We start from the raw sequence: 24,213 nt of genomic DNA, 5'->3' as shown, positions 1-24,213 counted from the left end.
TTTTAAAAGTCAAGGTTTACCATCAACTGCAGAGTTTTAATTTGACAAAATTATCCTTTTTGCTGAGCTAGGTGAAGTCCTTAAAGTCTTGCCTGAGGATTCCTGACTGCTAGGCAATCATCTCCATGCCTTTACAAGAACTTTCATCAACACTCCAGAGTTCAAAGAGACCACTTTGCTTTAATACTCACATCTTGATGATGGAAAAGGTTGCCCGTGTCCCGCTCCATTTGATTTGTAAATTATGCAGATTGTGTGTCACCATGAAAAAGGTCCAGACCGTCATTTTGCTGAAAAACTTTGTTTACCTCTTGTCATTAACGCTCTACTGGGAAAACCTGCCTTCATTGTCCTCACAATGGGCCAACAAGTTTATTTTGCAGGCCCCTTCCTGAATAATTTCAGCACATGCTCAGTAAGAAGATGGAATAGATGCGGACAGTATTTATTTGTATATACGGAGCACTAAAAAACAATCTTGATAGATTCAAAGTTTTCATGTGTTTTAAGTGGTAGCACGAAAACAATTATGATTACTTTAAAGGAAACTTTATTCAGTTTTCCACAAAAATTCAAACCACCATGGAATTGCTTGACTTTGCTAAATATTAAGTCTACCACTGATCTAACCATTACCATTAAAAAGAAATGGCTAGACATGTTTTTTTAAGCACCAGAAGTGAAGGGATGCTGTCTCGTACTGCATCATGTCAGCAATTCAATACGTAAAAGTCCCTGTGTTCTTACAACCCAGATTAAATTTAGCTCTTCCATACCATACAAAGAATTACATCAGTTGAGATGTATCATTTCATCATTCTTCCTTGACACGTTACTACTTCACTTTACTTTGGTGTCATCTTGGGGCGTTAGAGACGGATCCCCATAATACAATGAGATTCCATCAATAGTTGAGACAATAGCTTGAGTGACAAATTGACAAGAGACTGCCGATTGTACTTCCTTTCAGTGGGACGTTTGGCATTGATTTGGACTAAAGTTAAGGTGAAAAAGACAGACAAACCAATCGTGTGAATGCAAACTTTATTCAACAACTTCAAAGCTGATCTTATATTATGGATATTACGTTTAAAAAAGGGGGGAAAAAATGCAGTTTTCCGTGTCACCATTTATCCAGTTCTCTTGACCAAATGCACGTGAGGGTCAAGAGGGTCTTGGTGATCAAATGACAGCCGTGCAACACAAAGTGCCACTACTACTTCTTAGCATGTGTTGCCATTTTTTTGTTATGAAACAGCTGCTTTGTGAGACAAACTAAGCTAACAGCATTCGAGTGCTGCATCGAGCATGACAAATGCAAGAAAGTAAGCATGCCGTGAGTTTTAAGTGCTGTCAAAGTTTTGTCTTCATAAAAGCACAGTGATTGAGACTGCTTACAGTTTCTCAGCTCGGAAGTCCAAGGTCAACACAAGGGTCTCATTTTGTAATACTTGCATTTATAAAAAGCAATATTCTTCACAAAGCATATAAAACTTCATTTGGAACATAATTGTGTAACACTGATGAACCTTTAAGAGTTGTGGAATACTTAAGGCAACAATATAAACACACAAACAAAGCAATATCGGGATTTTGTATTAAGATTTGTAAAAAAAAAAAAAAAACAACAAAAAAAAAACAAACTAATCCCTTTCAGTCATCTTGGAGGCTATAAATTTGTCCATCATAGCCGTACCTTCGGATATTAAGCGCCTGTGAGAATACGACTGAAAAAGGACTTTTACAGGCTTATATATTTTTTCATTGTATGTAACATACAAACTGGTCATTTGTGCAACATAGTTGCATTATTAAATATCTACTCAGCCAAATGTTCTACTGAAGAATGTGCCTAAGACAGCAAGGATGCAGCACTGCTAAAACGTTCTCAATGACAAGCTAGCTTCCTCTCATAAATACTGATGGGTGGCTGTTTTATGGAGCACATGTGTTGTCTTTTTTTTCCTTCTTCAGCAAAGATGCCATTAAAGCTGAATATACATGCACAATTCACGGAGCACACAAGCAACAGGAAACGTGAAACAGGAGCGAAGAGCAGCAATGTATTCTCCTAGGTTGATTCCGGTACCAAATCGTACCTGCATAGATGAAAGACTTGTTGACTGCTTGGCATACGTGAGCAATCCGCATTGCTTCAAGCAAATGAGCTCTTTACCACTGTGTAACGCCGGTCTTCAGGTCGATCTGGTCCAGGTCCAGCTGCAGCTACAAGCATTGAGGAACTTGGTGAGAATCGCTTTCAAACACCGCAACTTCATGTGCTTCTACAATGTATTTTCTAAAGTCATGAGGAATGAAAGGTGGTAGACCCCCACCGTGCTTCTTCTGACTGGATGAAAAACACGTCATGCTCAAATGAGTGGGCGACTACGATGCCATCAAAGAGCTATCGGGACCGTTACCGTTTTGTTCAACAACTTTTACGGTACAAACTTTGGACATATTCTCACTGTCAACACTGTATGCCCAAATATGGCCAATTCTTTTTGAAAAAAAAAAAAAACAAAACAAAAAAACCATTGGTCTTTTCCCATTTTGACAACTTAAAGTGTTGTAACTGTCTGAGGAGTTTTGTATCACCACTGCTTCCTCATCCTGCGGTAGCATTGCAGCATGATGTTGTCTGAAGATTCTGGATGTTTGTTTTATTTTTTTCATTTGCTTTTCAGACCCTCCATCCAGCCAATTTTCAAAAGGCTTGTTCAAACTCAATACTGTAGTTGTAATGCTTCACTGCAGAAAACGGCACATTAGCCATAAAGTTTGTGTGAAGATTAACATCGGCGATTACACTGCTTATTCACTTCATCCTTTTATTTCTTGTATTACTCATGACTGTCAGAAACCTTTGAAAAGACTTTGCGGAGATGATGTCAACACAGTGGTTTGCTTTGAGGAAGTATTACAGCCTTTTTATGTTGTTGAGCGAGTCGTGGTGAGCGCGGACTTTGGCTGGTGGCATCGACATGTCAGAGGAATAAATTAGCGATTTTGTTGGCAAACTTAAATTAGCCATTGGACACGATTTGGGGGTGCAACAATATGCTACAGCTCTTGATTTGACACTCAGTTCATAGTGCGACAGCTATGGCAAGAGAGAGCACGATGTCTTACTGCAGGATGCGGTTCATGATAGTAATGCTTACTTTTCCAATAAGCTCCCTCTCTCTGCTCATGAAGGAGACACTGTTCTTCACAGAGAGATCCAGCTTCCTCTGTGCTGACTCCTCCAATGAGAGGTCAAAGTCAAACCTATAGAATAGGGCATGGCAGAAGTAGCATCACTGAAAGGTAGCATAACGACAAAAAAAAAAAAAATGCATTTGAATTGCTTTTAATACAAGTACTTTAGTCTCTGGAGTGCCAGCCCACCCATCAAGTGTGAAATGACACAAGCAAGTCAATCTTTTGTTGGGTGCATAATTCCAAATATGTCTTAGACCCTATGCATTTAATATATGCATAAAATGTCTCACCTCTCATTAAATTCTGGGTTAAGGTCCCTCTTCTTGGTGGCAGTTCTCCTCTTTGTGGTTGCTTTCTTGTCAGGCAGCAGCATGAAAGTAATGTAAGGGTCAGCTCCGTCTTTGGAGCAGGCTATCAGGGCTCTGTGGAGACGTACATGGAATCTTTACCGAGTGGAAAATATGAGTGTGATATCACATGTGGCAGTACAAAGAGAGACCTGCATGCATGGACAGTGATGAAAAGCCTGTTCTCCTCTGTGGCGTATCCAATGGTGAGCTTCACCTGGCTTGAAAAAGTTGTGGCATCATTGCTCCTGAAGCCCAAAATTAGCAACATGTTTATCCTTTGTATAATGCAATTATCACATTCATACCCTACCAGCGGTAGCAGGAGTATTGATTGCTGGTGAGTATGTTTCCCAATGGGTTGATGGTTACTCACATGGTGAATCCAGTTCGGTGTCTGAGGTCCAGATGGGACGGATCCCACCTGGGAATGACGGTGTCTCCGACGCTGTCACTATCCCCTGGGGCCCTGCGACATACCGCCAACTGTGTGTCCAAGATCTACAAGACATTCGGTGTGATTGCAGACCACACAACAACTTGTTACATCTGAAACAACTCTGGACTGCAGAAAGTTAAAAAGGAGGGATTGGTTTTGCTCTGTTGTGCATCAAGAAAAAAATCAATAAAATGTAATACCTTTCAGTATATGTTTAATATCACAATAATATTGATAACACTATATATATATAATTTTTTTTCAAAAAATTTAAAATTGCGCACTGCGGTGCGTAACTGACATTAAATATGCAGGCAGCACTGACAGCACCTTGAGGGTCACCCTCAGTAGGATCTGGCTCTCGGGCAGAGCTCCATCCAAGGCAAGCCAGCGGTCCAGCACCAAGTTGGGCTCAGCCATCACCTCCTTGAGAGCCAGAGTCAAGGACCCGAGAGCTTGGCCCCAGCTGTGAGACAGCTAACGAGAAACACACACACACATTCACCGGCTGCTGCTTCATCTCTTCAGAAGTGAGAACAAGTCGATGACTCTCACCTTCACGGTGAGCATCTCATCCCTGGGATCTCGAACCAAGAAGTGAAATGCTTCATCCCAGCGAGGCGATGTGGACCTCTCATAGACCTTATCAAAAATCAGTTGACAGACCTCAGGACGTGTAGGGCTCCCCTCACACACAAAAAAGGCATTGCCTTACCTTAGTACGGTGGGACACGTTCTTTAGAACAACCTCAGCTCCAACTTTTGGCTCTTTTCCACTTTTCTTCAACTGAAAAATAATAGTTGTCCTTGGGTGAGAACACAAGGTATATTTGATATACTCATTTACTTGTCACACTCATTTACGTTCCCATATATGGTTATGGTATGCATAATAAATCCAGACTGCAAATGTACTTGCATACTGCAGTGCTCCAAAACATGCTAATACTCAGCCAGTGAACCATGAGATCAATGTGATGATGTGATCTTACTGGCAGGCCGTGAGCACGCTCCACATACACAAAGAGCACGGCTGCCGACGGCACGACTTTGTTCTGGAATATCTGCTGCGACTGATACTGCAGAATCTTTGCGGGGAGGTGTGGGGGGAGGGGTGGAGGGGAAAGAGAGATTCATTCAGAGTGATTATCAAAAAGGAGGATGAGAAACAATAGAGTACAGGTTGTCCACAAAATCCCTGCCCCCATTCCATGACATTATGGTGTCCATACAAATAGAAATACTGCCTATTGATGAAAATGGGAGTCCACAGATTCCCTTTCACCGATATTTGATTTTATTTTCAGCCAAACCTGATCCAGTCTGGGAAGGTCGGACACCCTGGGCAGCCATTCGAGCAGCAGGTGAACTCGACCGGACTTGACGTCGTTCAAAGTGTACCACTGTGACAACAACATTGCCATCAATCAACCATTTCCGAGACGTACGCTACACATCGACGCTGTAACATGCCACGCACCGTGTCGATGAATTGTGCACTGATGATATCACGTAAATTCAGTTTGAACCTGCAAAGAGATTACCGGTACTCAGATGGCTGCTGTGGAAGAGAGCGTTTTGCTTTGTAAAGCGAGGACTCACCTTCCCAGGAAGTCATCCTGATCAATGTCCTTATCAAATAATTCAAATTGGACCTCTTGGCCGGGCAGCTGAGTCAGAATCACCTGCAAATCCCACAAACATTGTATGACGTGATGGGAGCCACCCCAGCAGGCACAAAATGAAAGGCAGACCAAACCTCATAGAGTTCATTCCAGATCGGATTGAGATTCTCTTTGATGGTGTGGCTGCGGAAGGTCAAACCAGCCACACGGATCTTGACATATGGGTCACTCTTCCCTTTCACCATGCCCCCCATGAAGTTGTCCTTGGCGATCAGGTTTTGGGCCTCCAGTAGATGGATTCGAAGCACTCCCTATGGACAAAGCCGGCCTTGCTTTAGTGTCACACGTGAACCGCACTTTGCTTATGCTTACATACTTGCCGCTTTTATTTACACGCAACTGTCTCGCTATTTGGATCATTTTTCATTTTCTGCAACTAAATGCTCGAAATGACAATGTTTGCATTTGGAGTTAGGGAGCTACGTTGCCAGTGGTTTAGAGAATGACTTGAAAGAACTAAACTTAAATTTTTATCATATGTAGTACCTGTAAATAGATTTGTTCCAAAGCTGAAACCTTTGGTTTTTTTAATTACCTCAGTCGCAAACTCTGGGTCAGGCGTGGTGTGCTGCGGGCGTGAAGGTGGCGGTTTAGCTAAGCCGCCAGGCCCCATCGGGTTTAGTTCTGCTGTGATCCCCCCGTGACCAGGACCTGAACCAGGAGCTAATGGGTGGGGCGACGGTGTGGTGGGTGTTGCATCATCGCTTAGCCACAAAACCTGGAGACATACAAGAGATTGTCAGCAGCAAAAGTTGCCATGAAGTCACTCACCTTTGTCAGATAAACACTGCACAACTTTAAGCGTCACGGTGCAAAAAAAGTGGCCATCGACTTTAAGACATGAGCGATATTCATGGACAACAATGGCCCTTTTCAACCATTTTGCCATTTTGAAAAATTGCTTATCCTGCTTGACAATCCTGAGGAATAGTTTGCACCATTGCATTCAAAGCAACTGTGAATTTAGAGCACTGGGATGCATGTATCGCAAAACTTGATGAAAATAAAAGCATGAAGAAGTCGTGGTGGTGAATCTGTGTCGTTTTCAACAGAGCAGGGTTTGAATTTGTGCCATTGTATAATTACCGTACTGGCACACGGCCAACAAAAAACAAGCAACGAACCACACTGTGCACTAACCCGAAGAACAATTTTGATGTAAATGCGGCTGGCTGAACCCGAATTCTCCAACTGGAACCACTGGTCCATGGTGAGCTCAGGGGAGTCCAGAAGGCGAGCCAGAGGGATGGTCAGACTGCCCAGGGAGAAAGCTCGGTCGTCGTCCTTCACCTGATTTGACATACACGGCGGGAACAGCAGGACACGCGATGATAACGCATCCACGTTGATGAGTGAAAAGAACCAGAAAGAAGAGAAAAAAAAAATCAATCCAGGTGGAGTGGAGAAAGTCAATAATCAAATCACTTACTTGAATGTCGATATCTTGTTTGTGAGGATCCTGAATGAAGAAGGTAAACGCATCCTCCCACACGGGGTTGCTGCAGCCGTAGCAAGTCTGGCGGCAAGGCAAGACAGCACATTTCATACACACGGTAACTCACAGTGCTTCACATAGTTGCAAAGCAACATTTGAAGGCAAAAGAAGTTAAGACACTTAAAATACAAAGAATGCACAACATTTAAAAGCAAAGTAGAGAAACAAAAAGTATTTTGTCAAAATTGCTATTCAAGAACCTGCGACACAAAAACATTTATTTCGGAAAAACTGATTATAGAAATGTTCTAAATGACCTTCATCAGACGTATGGTCGAAGAGCAAAGTTTTTAACTCTGATTAAAAAGCATTTATAATTCGGAGTGACTTCACTTTTGTGGGCATTTTATTCCATTTGTGTCCAGCAGAACAGCTAAATGCTGATGCACCATGTTTGCTTGGAACTCCACTAATTGACTCGAATCTCAGCGCACTACAGTGTTTATGTTCCATGAGCATTTCGTTAATGTAATCAGGACCTAAACCATTCAGCTATTTATAAACCAGTAGCAGAATTTTAAAATCTGTTCGACAGCTAGTGTGAAGTCTTTAACTGGCGTCCTATGTTCTGATCTTTTTGTCCTGGTCAGAAATGATTCTGAATGAGCTGCAGCTGTTTGCTGATCTTCTGTCAAGGAAAGGGGGAACATTTTATTTTGCTAGCAGGTTGATGGTCTGTTACAATAAGCACTGCCAATTACCTTGCTCTCTCGAGTTGTATCCTGAATGGAAATTTGCACCATTGGGCTCGGGTCCTTATTGCCCTTTCTCATCTGAAACATGATAAAAGCATTTTGACAGTGTGCAAATGAAAAAAAAAAAAAAAAAAAAAAAACAAGACTGCTTGAAAGATACAACGATATTACAGGTAGCTCGTGAGCCTGATCGAGATAGATGGCCAAGATGGCAGCAGATGGTGGGTCTGTGGTTTTGCTGGTCAGGTTCTGGTTTCTCTGAATCACCTGGAGGACAAATCATAAAGAAGAAGTGATGAGATAGAATTTCTATTAATTACAACAACTAGACCCAGTTCTTAAACATGCATTGTCAGCCCCTGGGCAAGTTACACTATCAGCAGGTAGTCTGCATCAGTGGTCCCCAACCACAGAGTTGCGGACCGATACCTGTATGTGGGATGTTTGAGAATGAACAAAAAATATTGCATTGGTCATCAGAGTCTGAAACAGGTTTTATTTGGAAAAATCAGATGCATCCACGTGTGCTTCTGTTCAAACGTCAAACCGCTAATCTCAGTCACATGATACAGTAGTAAAAAAGTAAGCCCACAAGCAAAGAAAAATGCGCAAAAAGGAACGTAATTCATCAGTCTTAAAAAGAAAAGGGAAAATGATAATGAGCCGGAAAAAGAAGAGCCAGCAACTTCCAAGATAAGAAAGCCGCAGTGAAGAGACAATAACTGCTCTACTTAAATTATTATTGCTACAGATGATTCTCACGTATCCAGTCTCCTCTGCGTATTATTTGGTGAGTAGTGAAAGGCTCGCAAATGAGGCAATGAATACTTTGAGACTGCCAAAAAGCACTGAATAAAATTTTTGTGAGGATGGATTTTCTGCAATGAGGGCAATCAAAATACAAAATGACGGAGGAGACTGGAGATCAGTCATGCACTTAGAGTGCGCACATAAAATGTAGGCGAGGAGGGTACAAGGTGACGCTTTTAAATGATTACAACAATTTGTACCACTAACAACATAATGTTTCTCTCTTAAAATGTTTACAGCATGAATGACCTTTGAGCATTTGAAGCATGTATAGAATCCGTATTTGGTATGAACAGAACAAACAAATATTAAATTAAAATACTTAAATTTTATTGGTGTGTATGAATAGGCCGGTCGCTCCATTGACATCTGCAAGTTAAAAAAAAAAAAAAAAAAAACATTGCCCGTAAAATGGCAAATGTCTGGTTGGTATATGATTCATTACTTTAATGATAAATATTTCAATTCTTTAATTTGAATTCATAAATTGATACTTTGTAACTTGATCAATTCACTGTGGAGCACTTTAATGCACACTATAAATACAATATGTGGCATTTTTCAACCCTCCTGTTCAGCAACGATAGCCCTGTGTCATTTTGATCCATTATCCAAAAGTGTCAGAAACAGAAACATTTTTTATCCTTACAATGAGTCCGTTTGATGCTTCACAAATGTTGAATCGCACTTCAGTTTTTACTGCTACCGCGACTATCTAGGGGTTCCACTGATACTTCTTTCCCAATAAATATATTCCCTTTGGAATAAAGTAATCCTGTACATCAGCCTTCCTCAACTGGCGGACCGCGATCCACGACCGGACCGCCGACCTCCTCTGTCCGGACCTCCTCTGTCCGGACCCTCGGCAAATTGTATAAAATAATAAATTATAAAGTGATTTTTACGTTATACATTTTATATTTGTGGACTATAATCTGCGCATTACCGCGATCGCTTGTTAAAATTATCCGTTGTATTGTTTGCGTGCACTAACAGATGTATTGCAGAGGACCGCAGCAGCGCGACTGTGTGTTGGATAATGTTTGACTAACTGGAGACCCTGGCTGAGCAGGGCATGTCGGCGATAACGATGCGCTGATTGGCTCCTCTGAACTTAAGGTGTGCCCATACATAAGCGTCAGCACGCGTCTATCCCAACACACACGCATTCAAAATGGATGATTGTGTCAGGAAACAGACGCATGCGCGACGCCACAGTTGTGCTCACAGCTTCAGTCCAGGAGAGCCGCACACAGACAATTAGACACGACGAATCGCGGGAGGTTTCGATTGTGTGCAGTTTTGCTCCCGTCTACCCGGGGATCTTTGCAGCTGTTTCACAGCAGAACACCGCAACATGGTAAATGAACATCACAATGGCGTCCTCAAATAATATTTGCATGCCTCAAACATTGCATTCACCTTTAGTGGAAGAACAGCACTGCACATTCCTGTGCTCCCTTGTGTCAGTTTTTAAAATGGTTCTTAACTCCTCTTCTGATATACTGTATTTTTCAGTGATTTCAGAGGGGATGTGAAAAGGGGAATTGTACAAATGAAAAGGATATTTTTGTTTTCATGTTTAGTATTTATTTTGGTAAAATGAGTATTTTGTTAAATTGTTTTGTTAAATTAAGGGAAAAAAAAGACAACTACTGTTTAACAAAGTTAAAGTAAAAATTGTCTTATTTCCCTAAAAGGGCTATTTCTATTATTAAGCAGGCACAACTTAACAAAATAAAAGAGTTCCTGTGCCTCAACACAATACCTCTCATTATTTGCTGTGTACTGGCAAAGTGAATAATTGTTATTTTCATGCACCCCATTATTGGTTGGTTGTGAGGAGTGTTGATTTGTATAAGCTTGGCTTAACCATACTAAATGGGCATATAGCCCTGCTCTCCATGACCGCCGTGCATGGGACCGGACCTTGGTCTTATTAAAAAAAAAAAAAGTGGACCTACTGCATTTCTAGTTGAGGACCACTGCTGTACATTATAATAATGACGTGTGGTGATTTTGCTTCACACATTCTGCATTCTCACCTCAGTCAATCTGTCAGCAGAAGACAGCAGAGAGAGCCATTCCAGCCGGAGGTGAACGCTGCCGGATGGGACGTCCTTCAGACTGAACCACTGTACACAAAAACATCCGACTCACATTAACACAACACATATTTTTGTCCTTTTCATTCGCAGACTTCAATCCAAAAGCGGGTGCCAGAGTGAGGCTCACAAGGATTTTCATGTGACCCATTTGTGTTGTCACATGCTAACAGGATTACAAAAATCTTGTTCAGCCATTTTTCGAGTTGAATCACTTGAGCAAGAGTGAGACAAAAACAACAATGTTGAACGCTGAAGCCATTAGAAACAACTTACATCATCCACAACTCTGGCTTTTTTCACAATATCAAGATCCACCTTGACTCTGAAAGAGACATCAAAAGCCGGTTGAAATGTACAAGACCCTTCAAACGCATCATCGGAGAGATTCAACACCAAGCAAGCGACATGATGTGAGACGAACAAATGACATCATCAGAAGGCGTAAGCTACCTGCCCAGGAAGTCATCCTGGTCTGGGTCTTTGTCAAAGACTTCCACTTCCAACTCCTGACCAGGTACTTCATGGACAATCACCTGACACACGCACATTCACAAAAATGGACAAAACACACACACACACACACACACACACACACACACACACACACACACACACACACACACACACACACACATAGCAAACACAGGGCCAGCCACACACACGCCACAATAACACAACACCATTACAACGGCAAAAAAATAAAATAAAATTTAAAAAAAAATAGACTTTTGAACTCAGTTGACTCCTTCAGAGCAGTGAGTCTGAAATGGGGCTACACGTATCACTGGGGGTATGTGAGATTTTAAAATCTATTTCAAAAGTAGCATCCATGCAAAAAAAAAAAAAAAACCTTGATCACAGTTGTTGGCTCCTGTCATTAAGAACAACAATGATGAAAGTACTTGCCTGAAAATAAATATTTCACAAGGGGCACATCATTGAATAAAGGTTCAGAAGCATTTATTTCGAGTAAGTCTTGGTTGAACTTTTTCAGCGTCACAAATGTTCCTCCCCAGTCAAAGGAGAAAACAAGCATGCCCATGAGAGAAACGTTTCCGCAAATACTTTCTTATCACAGAAGTTGCGATTTCCTGCTTGCAGTGAAGATAAGTCTTCACTAAACTGACAAAACTGTTTGTCTATGAAAATGGGTGATGCGGACTAAAACTGAAACCGACTGAATCATTCACGAAAGGAAGTAAAAGCAGCGCCACATAACCTATGACTCCAACGTTTGATGAAGTACAGCGTTCACTTAGCCTGGCAACACGACCTATCTCATGTTGTGGGCATAGTTTGATTCCTTCCTAACATTTTCAAGTCTGTCTAAAGTGAAAGTAAACATGTTTTGTAAATGTGGCACAACACAGAGAAATTATGTTAGTGAACAGCCCAAAAATGAGACTTCAAATGGTAATAAACTGTCAGCTGTCAATCAAATACTATTACTACGACCTAGAAAAATGGAGGCTACTTTGTCTGGCATCTGTCCTACGTCACATAATGTCACATAAGTGCATGTTAGAGGTGTGAGAATATATCCAGCTGGACGATATTACAACGGGTTGTCGCAGGGCATTTCCGCGCTGCGACAACGAAGCAGCTAGGCCAGACAAGGTCGTGGCCCACATTCTTACACCTTCTCTCTAAGACGCGCACAACACTCACAGCCAACGAGGCGCTCTAAAGCGGCACATGAGCAGACGAGCCAAACTGGAAGATGCTTTTTGTGTGTAGTGCATCGCTAGCTAATAAGTTCATGTTGCAAATTGCCACTGCCAATGAAGGTGTTAAAATTCTTCTGGAATGGAAGAGCACGCGTCATGCGACTCACTACTGTTGGTATACAATTTACATTGCTTCTGCATTTTTTTTTCTTGCATAAAAACACACCAGCCTCACCTCATACATCTCCCTCCACTGCGGGTTCAGGTTGCTGTCCACATGATGGGAGGTGAAGATCTGGGTTCCCACGCGAAGCACAGCATAGGGGTCTGACTTGCCGTCAATCAGGCCCTTGATGACAGTGTCCTTAGCGGTCAGATCCTCGGCCTCCAGCAGGTGGATACGCACAACTCCCTGGTATTTGCAGACACATGCAGAAAGACATCACTTGCAGCCCGTTGCGCGGCAGTCATGTTATGTGTTTGCCGGCAACATGGATTGCAACTAGTTCCCCGGGCCACCATGTAGTACAGAGGCAGTTACCCTTGGGAGAGGAGAGCGCAGCTGCGCAACCTGCAGGTCGGCCACCAGGGGAACGGTGAGACGGTTGGGAAGGACCAGTTGGGAGGCAATTGCATCCATTATCATAGTGTCCGACATGGCACTGCAATGAATGCAAGGATGATGTTGGGGACACGCGGGGAAAGGACACACTGACAAAACAGAAAGCGGCGACAACGTTGGGAACGGCGGCAGCATTCAATAACAAAGCTCGCTGGCTGTGCAGTGAGAATACAATTTTGAAACTGACATGTTATGTACAGTCATAACAGCGCCTGAATCGTATTTTCACTCAATTTCAATTGTGGGAAAAAAAATGAGCTTTTTTGAGTCCCATTTTTTTAAAAGAATCACATTTAGGTTTCTACTATTCTATAGCAAAAACAATGACACGTGGGTCTTCAAAAGAATGAAGTCTTAAAATAAGGTGGGCAATAAAGACAAAAACATTAATGGAACCAAAAGTTGCAAAATGCAAGGCTGGCATCGACCCAAAATCTGCAATGATTCAGATGCCAAAATACACTGAATAACATATTCACTTGAATATGTCCGAACAGCTGCAACATAAATCCTGGCTATTGACTAACACCATCAGCATTATTGTGTTCATTATTACTGTTGTGTAGTAGTGCACTTCATCAGACTGAGGAATATTTCTCATATTGTGGTTACCTCAAAGGGTAAGGGGCCAATATTAAAAACGCTTGATACAATTGATTGTGGATCTCTCATATCATTATATATATATATATATATATATATATATATATATATCTCATATCATCTCATATCATATCATATCATTTGGGCAACTTTGCTGTGCGGGGTAAAACGGAAATCGGTCAACTCACTTCAGTCCGGGGATATCCAAGAGGTTGGTCAGACCAGTCCAGTTGATGTCCAGTTTCTATCACACAATCAGAATTGAGATGCAGTATGCAAATGAGAAACTCTTAACCATTTGCTATGACACGCCCCCAAAGCTCAGACAGGCCATTCAGCAGCGCGGAGCAGCACGCCGACACTTTGCAAACTTGACACTTTGGATTTAGTTTTGCTCTTTTTCATGGTTAAAGGCTGTGCTTGGGGCACCTGCAAAAGTCAGACACATTATCCAGACAAAATGAAAGTCATCTTTTTGTTGGTGTTAGGTTTCGAAAACCTAAAACTAACCCAGTCAATGTTTGGGATAATGCTCTATAATTGTCCACAGAGTCAGATGAAGCCACAGAAAAACAACTGTGCACACACACACACACACACACACACACACACACACACACACACACACACACACACACACACACACACACACACACACCCACACACACACACACACACACACACACACAAGCAATCTGGGAAATAATGCTGAGTGAAAGTTAGTCGAAGTGAAACTTACAGGTCGGCGGATGAAGAACATTGTGATGGCTCCCACCAGGGGAATGTCTCCAATCAGAGGCTCAAGGATCACACGCAGCTTGCCGTGGAGCTACAGAGAGAAGCACAGGGGTTAAGTCATTGCACCAGAACCTCGGCATGCATGAAAACATTTTATACTCCACGTTGGTGCCTTGAGATACCAGTGACAAGACTCCTTTTTTTTTTAAACACTTGTCATCTTTTGGTCATTTCTTTTTTTTTTTGCCTCGACTTGCAAGCAAAGACTTGACATTGAGAGTAAGGCAAAAACAGTAGTGAGCAATTCTTCAATCAAAAAAAGGCCTCACACTCTTTATGGCCACCACCAGTTCAAGTGTACTGTCAAACTAAACATAAAACAAGTAGAACTACATGGTGTGCACTAAAAACAACCACATAGCGATGTCATTAAATTTGCTCATTTAAATGCCAACACAAAACGGGAAATGCCACAGATGGGCGAATGATTAGCATCAATGTGGCGGTGTTATAAAGCTTTATGGAACGGATATTTGAATGTGCAGCAACACCTGTACACAGACAATAAAACAACACTCACAGGTATACATTCTTTAGTCTCTGTGAAAAACATTGATTACAGCAGGTTCCTGAGTACAGTGATTGATGCGACAGATGATAGATATGATTCTTTTGGGCTGCGTGGATACAGCGACGCTACACTAAGAGGGGCACAGGCGTCAGCGCATTCCCAGTGCGCGGTTGTGCACAATGCTGTAAAATTACAAGGGAAATGAGAATAAACTTTAGCAGGTAAAAATAGTTTTTTTTGGGGGGGGGGGGCAAATATTCGGTGTTGACAGCACATGTGGTTTGGCATTGATGAAAAAAAAAAATAAACCTCATGAAGAAGAGCTGAGAACCAAGCAAGTTTCGACTTGCTTTCAATGTCTACGCGTTGCCGTTGATAGAAACATCGCCCCTGCCAACATGGCCACCAGGTCAGTTAGCTAGGCTCCTTCCATCCAGTCATCCTAGTGGGACTTGTGCTTACAGTATTTGAGTCAAACACTTTATCATTGGTCTTCATAACCGTATTCTCCTGACCCAGGTGGCCAAGTCACACACAGTAGAAAAAGCTGCAATGAATTGAATCTTATTCAATTATGCTATTACGAAATGTTTTTTAAGTACAAGATTCCAGAGTGTTATTTTCCTTACTACAAAACATATTACAAAAAAATGTGGGGTTTTTTTCTTGTTTTTTTTTTTTTTTTTTTTTATTCAGGAGGCTGAAACGGATTCAATTCAATTCAATTTTTATTCTGGACACTTAAAAAACTGAAACAGTTCTACATTAAAAGGACAGGCATACCAGTGTTTCCACCTCTGTGACTGAAGTAAGAATAATTATATTGTGTTGTTTTTCCATGTTTAAAGATGTTTCGCAATAGCTTTGTAACCAGCGATGTCGCTATATAATCAGCGATGTCGCAATATAATCAGCGATGTCACTATATAATCAGCGATGTCGCGATATAATCAGCGATGTCACAGTCTTTGTATAAACAGCAATGTCATGTGATGTTGAGCAATGTCATTTGTTAAGAACAAAGGTAGCGTGGCGTCAGGCACGCTTAGACTATAAAAGGAGAGCTTCGGATACTCTTAGTAGAGCCGAGAATTAGGAGAGTCTAGAGCCAGTAGAGTCTAGAGTCTGCTAAGGGTTACGTACGGACGCCCAGCTGGTATTGAAGCTCGCTCTACCTGGGGTGTTGGCTCTCCATCCTATTGACGCACGGTAAGGGCTGGATACTATTCTAAGAGCTTGATACACTGATATTTGCTTGTTTGACATATTCTGTGGTGCTAATAAACGTGCAATTTGTTAGTAGCAGATTTGTCTCTTGTGCTATTGAATGATTGTGTGACATATTCTGTGGCGCTAATAAACGTGCAATTTGTTAGTAGCAGATTTGTCTCTTGTGTTTCATTTCTGAGTGCCTATCTCCAACGAACCTATTCTAAATTTGATACTGAGCCAGGGCGAGGTATCAGAAATGTTTTAAAACAGTGACTGGTAAGCGCATTGCACAACATTCAATATTGTTGAGACTTTTTCAGCCTACCAATAGAACTGTACATTAGAATTTTAGGACAACTTGCAAAGTGTTTACTCGTGCACAAAGAAACCTCTGAGTCGGATTAGTCTACCGAGGCGTCCTTAAGAGCACCTGCACAGTGACATTATAGGCCACAAACAGGCCATGCATACTTGCTCTTGTGTAATGAGTCCAGAGGTGGCCTGTAGTCTGTCTATCCAGAGGTGTACAGTATGATTTGAACAGAGTCAACTTTACTTTGGACATTATCAGTACATGAGCCAAACCTGCGCATCAGTGTCTTAGCATACAGCATTCGACATTGCCTATAAATACCATCATCATCAGCGGCATTTCCACTCATTTCGATGAGGAAAGATGATCTGACGTCTGAGTGTTTTGCAAGCGTGTGTATGTATGATGGTATCTCAAGGCACCGCTGTAAATCCACACCTGAATTCCTTTGACCCCAGCTTTGCAGAAGTACTTTTTGATTTCTACGTTGATCTCGGCGTCGCCAGCGTAGCTGCAGGAAGACGCATGTTTGACAAAGGAAAGCAGCTGATGTGAGGAGATTATGAGACTGTTTTGTCTTAAATAAACATACAAGGACAAACATCTTGAACTGACGGACCATCTCAAGGTCTGACTAGATCGACTGGTTTCTTACACCAAATAATTACCTGAGGTACAAATCCAGCATGACTTGTCTCCTATCGTGTTCTGTGTGAGCCTTCACACCAACCACTTTTAAGGCCTGTCAACACAACAGCTGCAATTACCAAAGTCACTCGCGATAGTGGGAAGTGAAGAAGCTACTAAACCAAATGTATCACTCTAAATCATTTTACTGGTCAACAACAGGTGAGCAAATAAATAAAAGCAAAAATAAATGGTATTACCCTGAACACAGTGAGGGATGCTCAACTTTAAAGATACATGCGGGTTGATCTGATACCTTGTCTCCGAGGTTGACTTTGGTGAAGCTCAGGGTTTGCAGATGAATGCTGGAGGCTCGGATGGTTGGAGCGATGGTCTCCAGAAGTAACTTTTCCAGAAACTGGCCTATGAAGGGCCACGCTTGCTGCAGGATCTAAACAAAGAAAGTTGATCCACTAAAAGATAAATATGCAGGGCTACTGTTTTTTCGACACTTTGTAATGTAAGGCCTCTCCTTACTCAAGAGCACTTTGAAACAGTAATTCATGCCTTCGTCACATCTCGGCTGGATTACTGTAATCCATTTTACTTCGGAGTCAGCCAATCCTCCATGAAGCATCTCCAGTCGGTCCTAAATGCCGCTCCTCGCCTCTTGACTGGTACTCGTAAGAGCATTCCTTCACTGGCTACCCATACATTATGGAGTTCTTTTTAAGATCCTATGATTTGTTTTCAAAATTTTAAATGGCCTCGCTCCACCTTACCTCTCTGAGGTCCTCCGCCACCCACCTCAGCTCTGCGGACCACACACTATTCGAGGTACCGAGTAGTAAGTGGAGATCGAGCCTTTTTCGGAGCTGGTCCCTTTCTTTCCCCGTCCGCTGAACGATAGGCAAGCCCTCTCACTGCCCATCTTTAAAATTTGTCTTAAAACTAATTTTTATTCTTTGGCTTTTGACTCAGCGTGAGATTTAATTTTTAGTTTGACTGTTTTCGTACTTTCTACTGTCTTTGTAATTAATTTATTGTTTGTTTGTTGTATGAATTCTTTTTGCTCCACGTACAGCACTTTGTATACAGCGGTGGTTGTTTTAAAGTACTCTACAAATACAGTTGATTTCAGTTGAGTTTTTTTACATAATTTCATAACACAAAATCTTTTTAAGAACAGTCCAAAGGAATCTGATAAAGTGAGAAAAATATCAAATAACTGGAGCGTATGTAGCTCGCGGTGTTCATCTTGTCTTCTTTACTTTAGTTGTAAAGTTGGGTTTTTTTTCTCCAGACATTTTTCAGACTTTTTCAAAAATGTTTTTTTTTAAGTAGCGCATCAGGTTTTTTGAGATTAACCTTTTTTTGTTTTCAAGTGTGACCGATATAATGTAGCGTAATGAGGATTTCACCATGCGTTTTGATGTATAGCTATGTTTCAGTAAAAAAATCCACCTGCTGCTAATCTTAACCATTCATAAATATGACTAAATATATGACTATGTTACATACTATATTATTATTATTAAAACCTGATGGGCTAGAGAACAAAAACATGGGTAGATTTGGAATGAGTATAAAAAAGTTTATTTGGAGCTCTGATGAAAAAAACTGGCAAGATTTGTTAAACAGTTATTTTTAACTGTACTGATTCGGGCGCACAGAAGTTTCCCAAAATGTTGCTGCCATGGAAACAAGACACCATAACAACACTGCTTTCCTTTTAAATCCCTTTCATCTCAATAAGTATTTCCTGATTAAAGAAAAGTAAGTTGACTAAAATTGGGAAATAATAATGCTGCATGTGCGTAAGAGCAAAGCGACTATCCACCCACACATGACAGCAAAGGGCAAAAGGGTAGTACACAAGCTGGTGATATCCGTTGCGGCTGCAAAAAAAAAAAAAAAAAACCACAGAGAAAACAACCTGAGTGCTGCTCTCAATCACCACCACTTCATTTTTGTAATTTAGCAAATGTGCTCTCCACTTCATACGTTTTAGACAGTGTCACTTAACCAAAAAAAACATGCAGACTTTCAGGTTTCCATCATCAAATCAGTGACAGCGAAAACCCCAGAACAATGTTGATTTTCTAAAAAGCTCCCTGGCGGCTGCGCCACGCTGGTGTTGACGGTGTCAGCATTTGGGTGTGAAGTGTAGCGTGAGGCCACTGTCGAGCTTCGCGCTCCACTGACTTCCACCCCCAAACTCTTCATGAGCCCGCCTGCTGATGCTTTCGGGCTCCAGCGTGTCACACGGGCACCAAAAATCATGAGACACTAAAGGTCATGCAGTAGCCATCACGGCGCAGGGGCGGAGTCGATTTTGTATTGACTACAAGAGAGGCAGTTCCTTTGGCTGCAGAAGAGGACAAATCTCCACAGTTGAAAGACGAATTGGACCAATTACTCTCAGACAATGCAGGCCTCTGACATTAGAGTTCATCATATTTGCTCCTGCGCAAAGACACTTTGCAGTATTAGTATTCACATGCACATTTTGCCTTTGTTGATGTGAGGTTTCTGCACAAACAGACAAGGTGAGAGATCCTTCCGGCCACTCTCCCTGCGGCTTCATTACACCAATGAGTAACGGGAGTCTGCACGGGGCATTGATGGAGAGGCTTCAAAGGGGGCAGGGTCACCTCGAGCGTTCTTTACGCTGTGTTTGCTTGTCAACTTTCCTGTTGATCCAAGCAAATTATGGAACATCTTGTCATGTTGCGTGACGTGCTTAAAAAAAGCAGCATTCCCTCCATCTATTATGGACCGTATGTCCAGTACATCTCAGCTGACTATGAGCGAGAGGCCCGCCGGGTCTGCCCTGGACTGCTCGCCAGCCAGTCACAGGACACATGTAGCCAGACAACAGTCACGGATGCAGAATTTGTTCAAATATAACAATAACAACCAACACTTAAACAAGGAAATACAACGGACCTTATTCAGCCACTCTGCTTTTTCCACGTCTGGGAAGTTGACCTGTGAAGAATAAACAAAGGTCAGGCATGGACTCAAACATGACAGGGGAGCAAGAAATAACTGGCGAGACTCTCGCGCAGCTTTAGTCCTCAGCATAATTGCCTTGAATACAGTGAAAAAGCCAAAGTCGAATCCAACCATCATCTTGGGGAACAAAGAGCATGTTGTTGGAGACCACATGTGTGTTTTGCTATTTCTTTGGCTGCTTATGAATTTTTTCGGGGCGTGTCAGTGAGAGTAAAGAGGAAAGAGTTGATGATGAAGCTTATAAGTGGAAAGTGAATTGAGTCGCAGGCTTATTTGGCCCAACTGCTCAGTACATTTGCGTAAGGCTCAAGTAACATCATGAATCAAAGAAGACCTGAACGTAGAGTGAAGGATGAGCACATCATTTGTCATTTACTCTACCTGCACTTGGCTTATTGATGTAAACTAGTACTACAATATGAATGTTACAAAGCATGACTCACCATAGGCAATCCCCTCTGCTAACTTCTCGTGGTTTAGCTTCATTTATTGTTATTACACATTGGTTAAAGTCCTTTTTACACATGTATGAAATTGTTAAAAGGTGACTTAAAGAAAACACTGGCTGTCCGCTAAATAAAAGTTTTATGAGGGTGGCGGTCAATATTCATCATTTGCTAGAGAAATACAAACTCGATGAACTCTTAAGACACGGGTGTCAAACTCAAGGCCCAGGGGCCAGATCCGGCTTGCCAGGTCATTTTATGTGGCCTGCGAAACCAAATCATGTGTGTCAACTTGCTAAAATCGGTACCAAAATGTCAAATTGTCATATGTAATAAATAACATTGAGATTTTAATATAACCTTGATTACACTCACTTGGACAATAATTGAACAAACTATTATAATTGACTTGACTGATTTCAAAACGAGCAATCTATTAATTTATTGTGTACAAGTGATAATTTTGTGGTTTCACTGTCATATGAGCACTCCGAGGGAAGACGTAACTCCAAATTGGCCTGCGACTAAAATGACTTTGACACCTCTGTCTTCAGAGCATCAAACAACTGCAGCGCATTCAGAAGGGTATACAGCTCGGGTTCTGACAACAACAAAGAGACCAGAACATATTTCTCCAGTCCAAAATGTTTTACACTGGCTAACACTTAGCCATAGGATAGATTTGGAAATTCTGCTACTAGTCGATAAATCACTGAATGCTTTGGGTCCTGAATAGATTAAAGAAATGCTCATGTAACATATACCCAGTAGGGCTCTGTGATCTGCAGACTCGGGTCAATTAGTGGAGCCCAGAGTAACAAGGTGAACCTTCATTTGGCTGTTATGCTGCACGCAAATGGAATAAGCTGCCAACAGAATTAAAGTCAGCCCAGTGTTTTAAATCCAGGTTTTTCCCATAACTTTGATTAAGTCATTTTTAAGTGATTTGTTTTTCTTCTATTTTAGAAACCTACTTTTATTTCTTTACTTTTAAATGTTTTTTTAAAGCTTTCTGTTAATGTTTTTAAATAGTGTCATTGTATGCTCAGGTAATTTTTGTAAGCTACTTTTTCTTCTCTGCTTTGCTTTGCAGTATCGTTAACTTGTAGCTGTTTTGTCTTTGCTAGTACTAAGCACATTGAGTTGCTTTGTGTATGAAACGTGCTAGATAAATGAAGATGCCTTGGCTTGCTTGAAACTTCTCTTTTCCTGAGCATAGCCCCTCTAAATCCCTCACTGAATACTGATAGGGGGAATGTTAATTCTGATGCAATTTGTCAAGTAATAATGGCATGAGATGTCAGAGAAACAGCAAGAATTGGAGCCAAAAACACACTCCGAAAACAATAGATCACAGTGAAGGCGACAATGCATTTTGTACCCTTGACACTTGATGTTTTACAGCTCGGGAACCCTTTTGGGCCCTGGAAAAGCTCCAAGTAGCTACTTCACATTTCAATAATTAGCCCTCTTGGGTGTGTTAGTGAAAATTGCACCTTACTGAGCTCATACTGTCATCCTATTATTTCTCACATCGTGTCTGAGATCATTCAATGGAGCTTTGCAGCGTCTTTTTCTCTCTAACACACACGCACACGCAGTTTATCCTCCTTCTCTCACTCTCTATCCAGATATGGTGGTCCACGGCTCATGAGTTCTGGAGCTGCTCCATGCATATTTTTCTTCACGTGTTAACTTGCAAACCGTTCCCTCTTTTCCCACTGCAAAACTGACACGTGAAATCCTGCTCAGTTGAGACTGATTTGCCAGTTATTGCATACTTGGGATGTGCCGGTCAGAGGAACTGGGTGTAAATGATAACTAACTTCTGCCGGAGGTATTTTAAAGCACCCAAAGCAATTGCCAATACTCATGACTGCAGACTGCCTCGGACACGCGAACCTGCGGAGAACGACCACGGCGGTGTAGGAGTGAGTTCACATCGTCCTTACCCAAGGAGGCAGATCCCGTTTGAATCGGAAGACCTTTTCTGTGGTGAGTTCCACCTCGTTTTCCAAGAGGTACATGGCCGCGTTGAGCCTCCTCGCCTTATCTTGCCGACCGTGCTTCCAGCCCATGTAGACCACGAGCCCAACCAGGACCAGGGTGATGCTGAAGCCATAATATCCAGCCAAGTAGACAGGCAGCAGCGCGCCCAGGCATTTGGCGAAGGACCAGAGGGCGCCCACCGCGCGCTCCCCCGCGGGGGCTTGGCCCGGCGGCGGGGTCCGGGCCGCCCCCGCTGTGCCTCCACTCACGCCCGCCTGCGTCTCCTCCTCCGCGGATGGCATCGCACGCACGACCCGTTGGACTTGTCCGCTTTTGGCTTCAGCTCGCTCCCCACCCCCCACGCCTTCTTCTTGTGTTTTCGCTCCCTGCGCAAGGTTTAGCTCACGCAAGCATGTACAGATAGCCTCTGTGGTGACGACGAGCTTGGTTTAAATCATGATGAGATTCCGCTGTTCACTCTCTCCTCGGTTGCGCAGAGCACCCAAAAGCACCACCGATGGGCGTTTGGTGGACGTGTCTTCTGCAGGCAGCAGTGAGTTTTAAGGGCGGGATCTGTGCTGCCAGCCCTCCTTCTCGTCAAAGCCGGCAGATTGACTCGAAATCCCACAATTAACTCACACGTACGCGCCCGACACTCACGCGCAGGGTTATCGAACAGACGAAATACAGGACACATCAAAATCGTCGTGCGCGCACACGCACGCGCACACGGTCCGCAGCATCTGGCCATGCGCCGCCAGCCCGTTAGCTTTACATAACCGCCACGGGAGCTGCATGCTGCCTGCATGCGCAAGTGATCATCGACTGCGGCAGCCTGCCGAGGACGACGACAGGTTTATTATTTCGAATGGAGCGGTGAATTAGACACTCAGTGACGACAATTGCGCGATCTGCCCCCAACAAACGCGTGACTGGTACACCTTCACACGCGATCCAAGGCCAGCAAAACCCTCTTACCAAGAAAATGACCGTGTATTGTGCTCAGCTAAATTGTACCGCATTATAGGAAGATTCTACTACCGGTCCCATGCCATCAAAATCCATTTCCCCCCACTCTATTATGCATAGCCTAGGTCAAATTGAGTCTGTGGCATGGTTTAAGTTGGACATCTATGTGCTTTTTTGTATGCAATGGCCTTTGAAAGGCAAAAGCCTGCAAAACGGATTTGAAATCGGCGTCATGATGACTCAACACCCATTACTCAAGGATGGCTGCTACATGCCTACTGATCTCATAAAAAATGAGTTTAACTTGACAGCCACTGTGTGGACCATGGATTCGGGTTAGCGTGGTCGCTAGAGCGCCTCATTGTCATGGGAAAGTCCTGCGACAACCTGTTGAGATGTATTCCAGCCACTGGAGGCTTTAAGTGAAGATATTTTTTTTGCATCTCAAACATGTAGTTATGTGTGGGCTTATGAAAGATGGCAGAGAGGGGAGCATCCATTTTTCCTGGCCATAGTACAGGTATTTGACTGACATCTGACAGTTGAGCAGAAAAAGGTTTCAGCACTTTCCGTGGACAAGCCCACAGTGCCTGCAGGAGCTGCAATATAGCGAGTTTACGAGACATTTACAAAACAATTTTTGCAAGCACCA

The 24,213-nt window shown here is 42.5% G+C and overlaps 1 protein-coding gene across 1 annotated transcript; it reads right to left on the bottom strand.

Moving 5' to 3' along the window:
* Positions 1 to 1,027: 1,027 nt before the first annotated feature.
* On the bottom strand, positions 1,028 to 23,569 carry esyt1a (extended synaptotagmin-like protein 1a). The gene is made up of 31 exons (XM_019895672.1): positions 22,556 to 23,569; positions 20,089 to 20,130; positions 17,456 to 17,590; positions 17,181 to 17,254; positions 16,951 to 17,023; positions 14,418 to 14,507; positions 13,867 to 13,922; positions 12,995 to 13,115; positions 12,689 to 12,865; positions 11,237 to 11,319; positions 11,060 to 11,108; positions 10,724 to 10,813; positions 8,040 to 8,135; positions 7,875 to 7,946; positions 7,108 to 7,194; positions 6,819 to 6,968; positions 6,214 to 6,396; positions 5,753 to 5,929; positions 5,596 to 5,678; positions 5,474 to 5,522; positions 5,307 to 5,396; positions 4,986 to 5,081; positions 4,709 to 4,780; positions 4,549 to 4,635; positions 4,324 to 4,470; positions 3,931 to 4,055; positions 3,707 to 3,802; positions 3,498 to 3,629; positions 3,168 to 3,273; positions 2,177 to 2,226; positions 1,028 to 2,099 (listed from the first exon to the last, which is right to left on the bottom strand). Exons 1-31 carry the CDS (start codon positions 22,892 to 22,894, stop codon positions 2,072 to 2,074), a joined length of 3,255 nt encoding a protein of 1,084 aa, XP_019751231.1. The 5' UTR covers positions 22,895 to 23,569; the 3' UTR covers positions 1,028 to 2,071.
* Positions 23,570 to 24,213: the final 644 nt, after the last annotated feature.

The sequence above is a fragment of the Hippocampus comes genome, unplaced genomic scaffold (assembly GCF_001891065.2).
Source record: "Hippocampus comes isolate QL1 unplaced genomic scaffold, H_comes_QL1_v1.1 scaffold113, whole genome shotgun sequence".
NCBI classification, from domain to species: domain Eukaryota; kingdom Metazoa; phylum Chordata; class Actinopteri; order Syngnathiformes; family Syngnathidae; genus Hippocampus; species Hippocampus comes.
This window is presented reverse-complemented; position numbering and strand designations above follow the sequence as displayed.

Bases quoted from the DNA above. Each gene is read 5' to 3' on its own strand.
- esyt1a (XM_019895672.1), bottom strand. From the start codon at position 22,894: ATGCCATCCGCGGAGGAGGAGACGCAGGCGGGCGTGAGTGGAGGCACA. The intron at 17,255-17,455 runs GTATCAGATCAA...TTGTGTTGACAG, and splicing joins AAGTCAACCTCGGAGACAAG to GCCTTAAAAGTGGTTGGTGT. The intron at 13,116-13,866 runs GTGAGTTGACCG...CATTCATTGCAG, and splicing joins TTGGATATCCCCGGACTGAA to TGCCATGTCGGACACTATGA.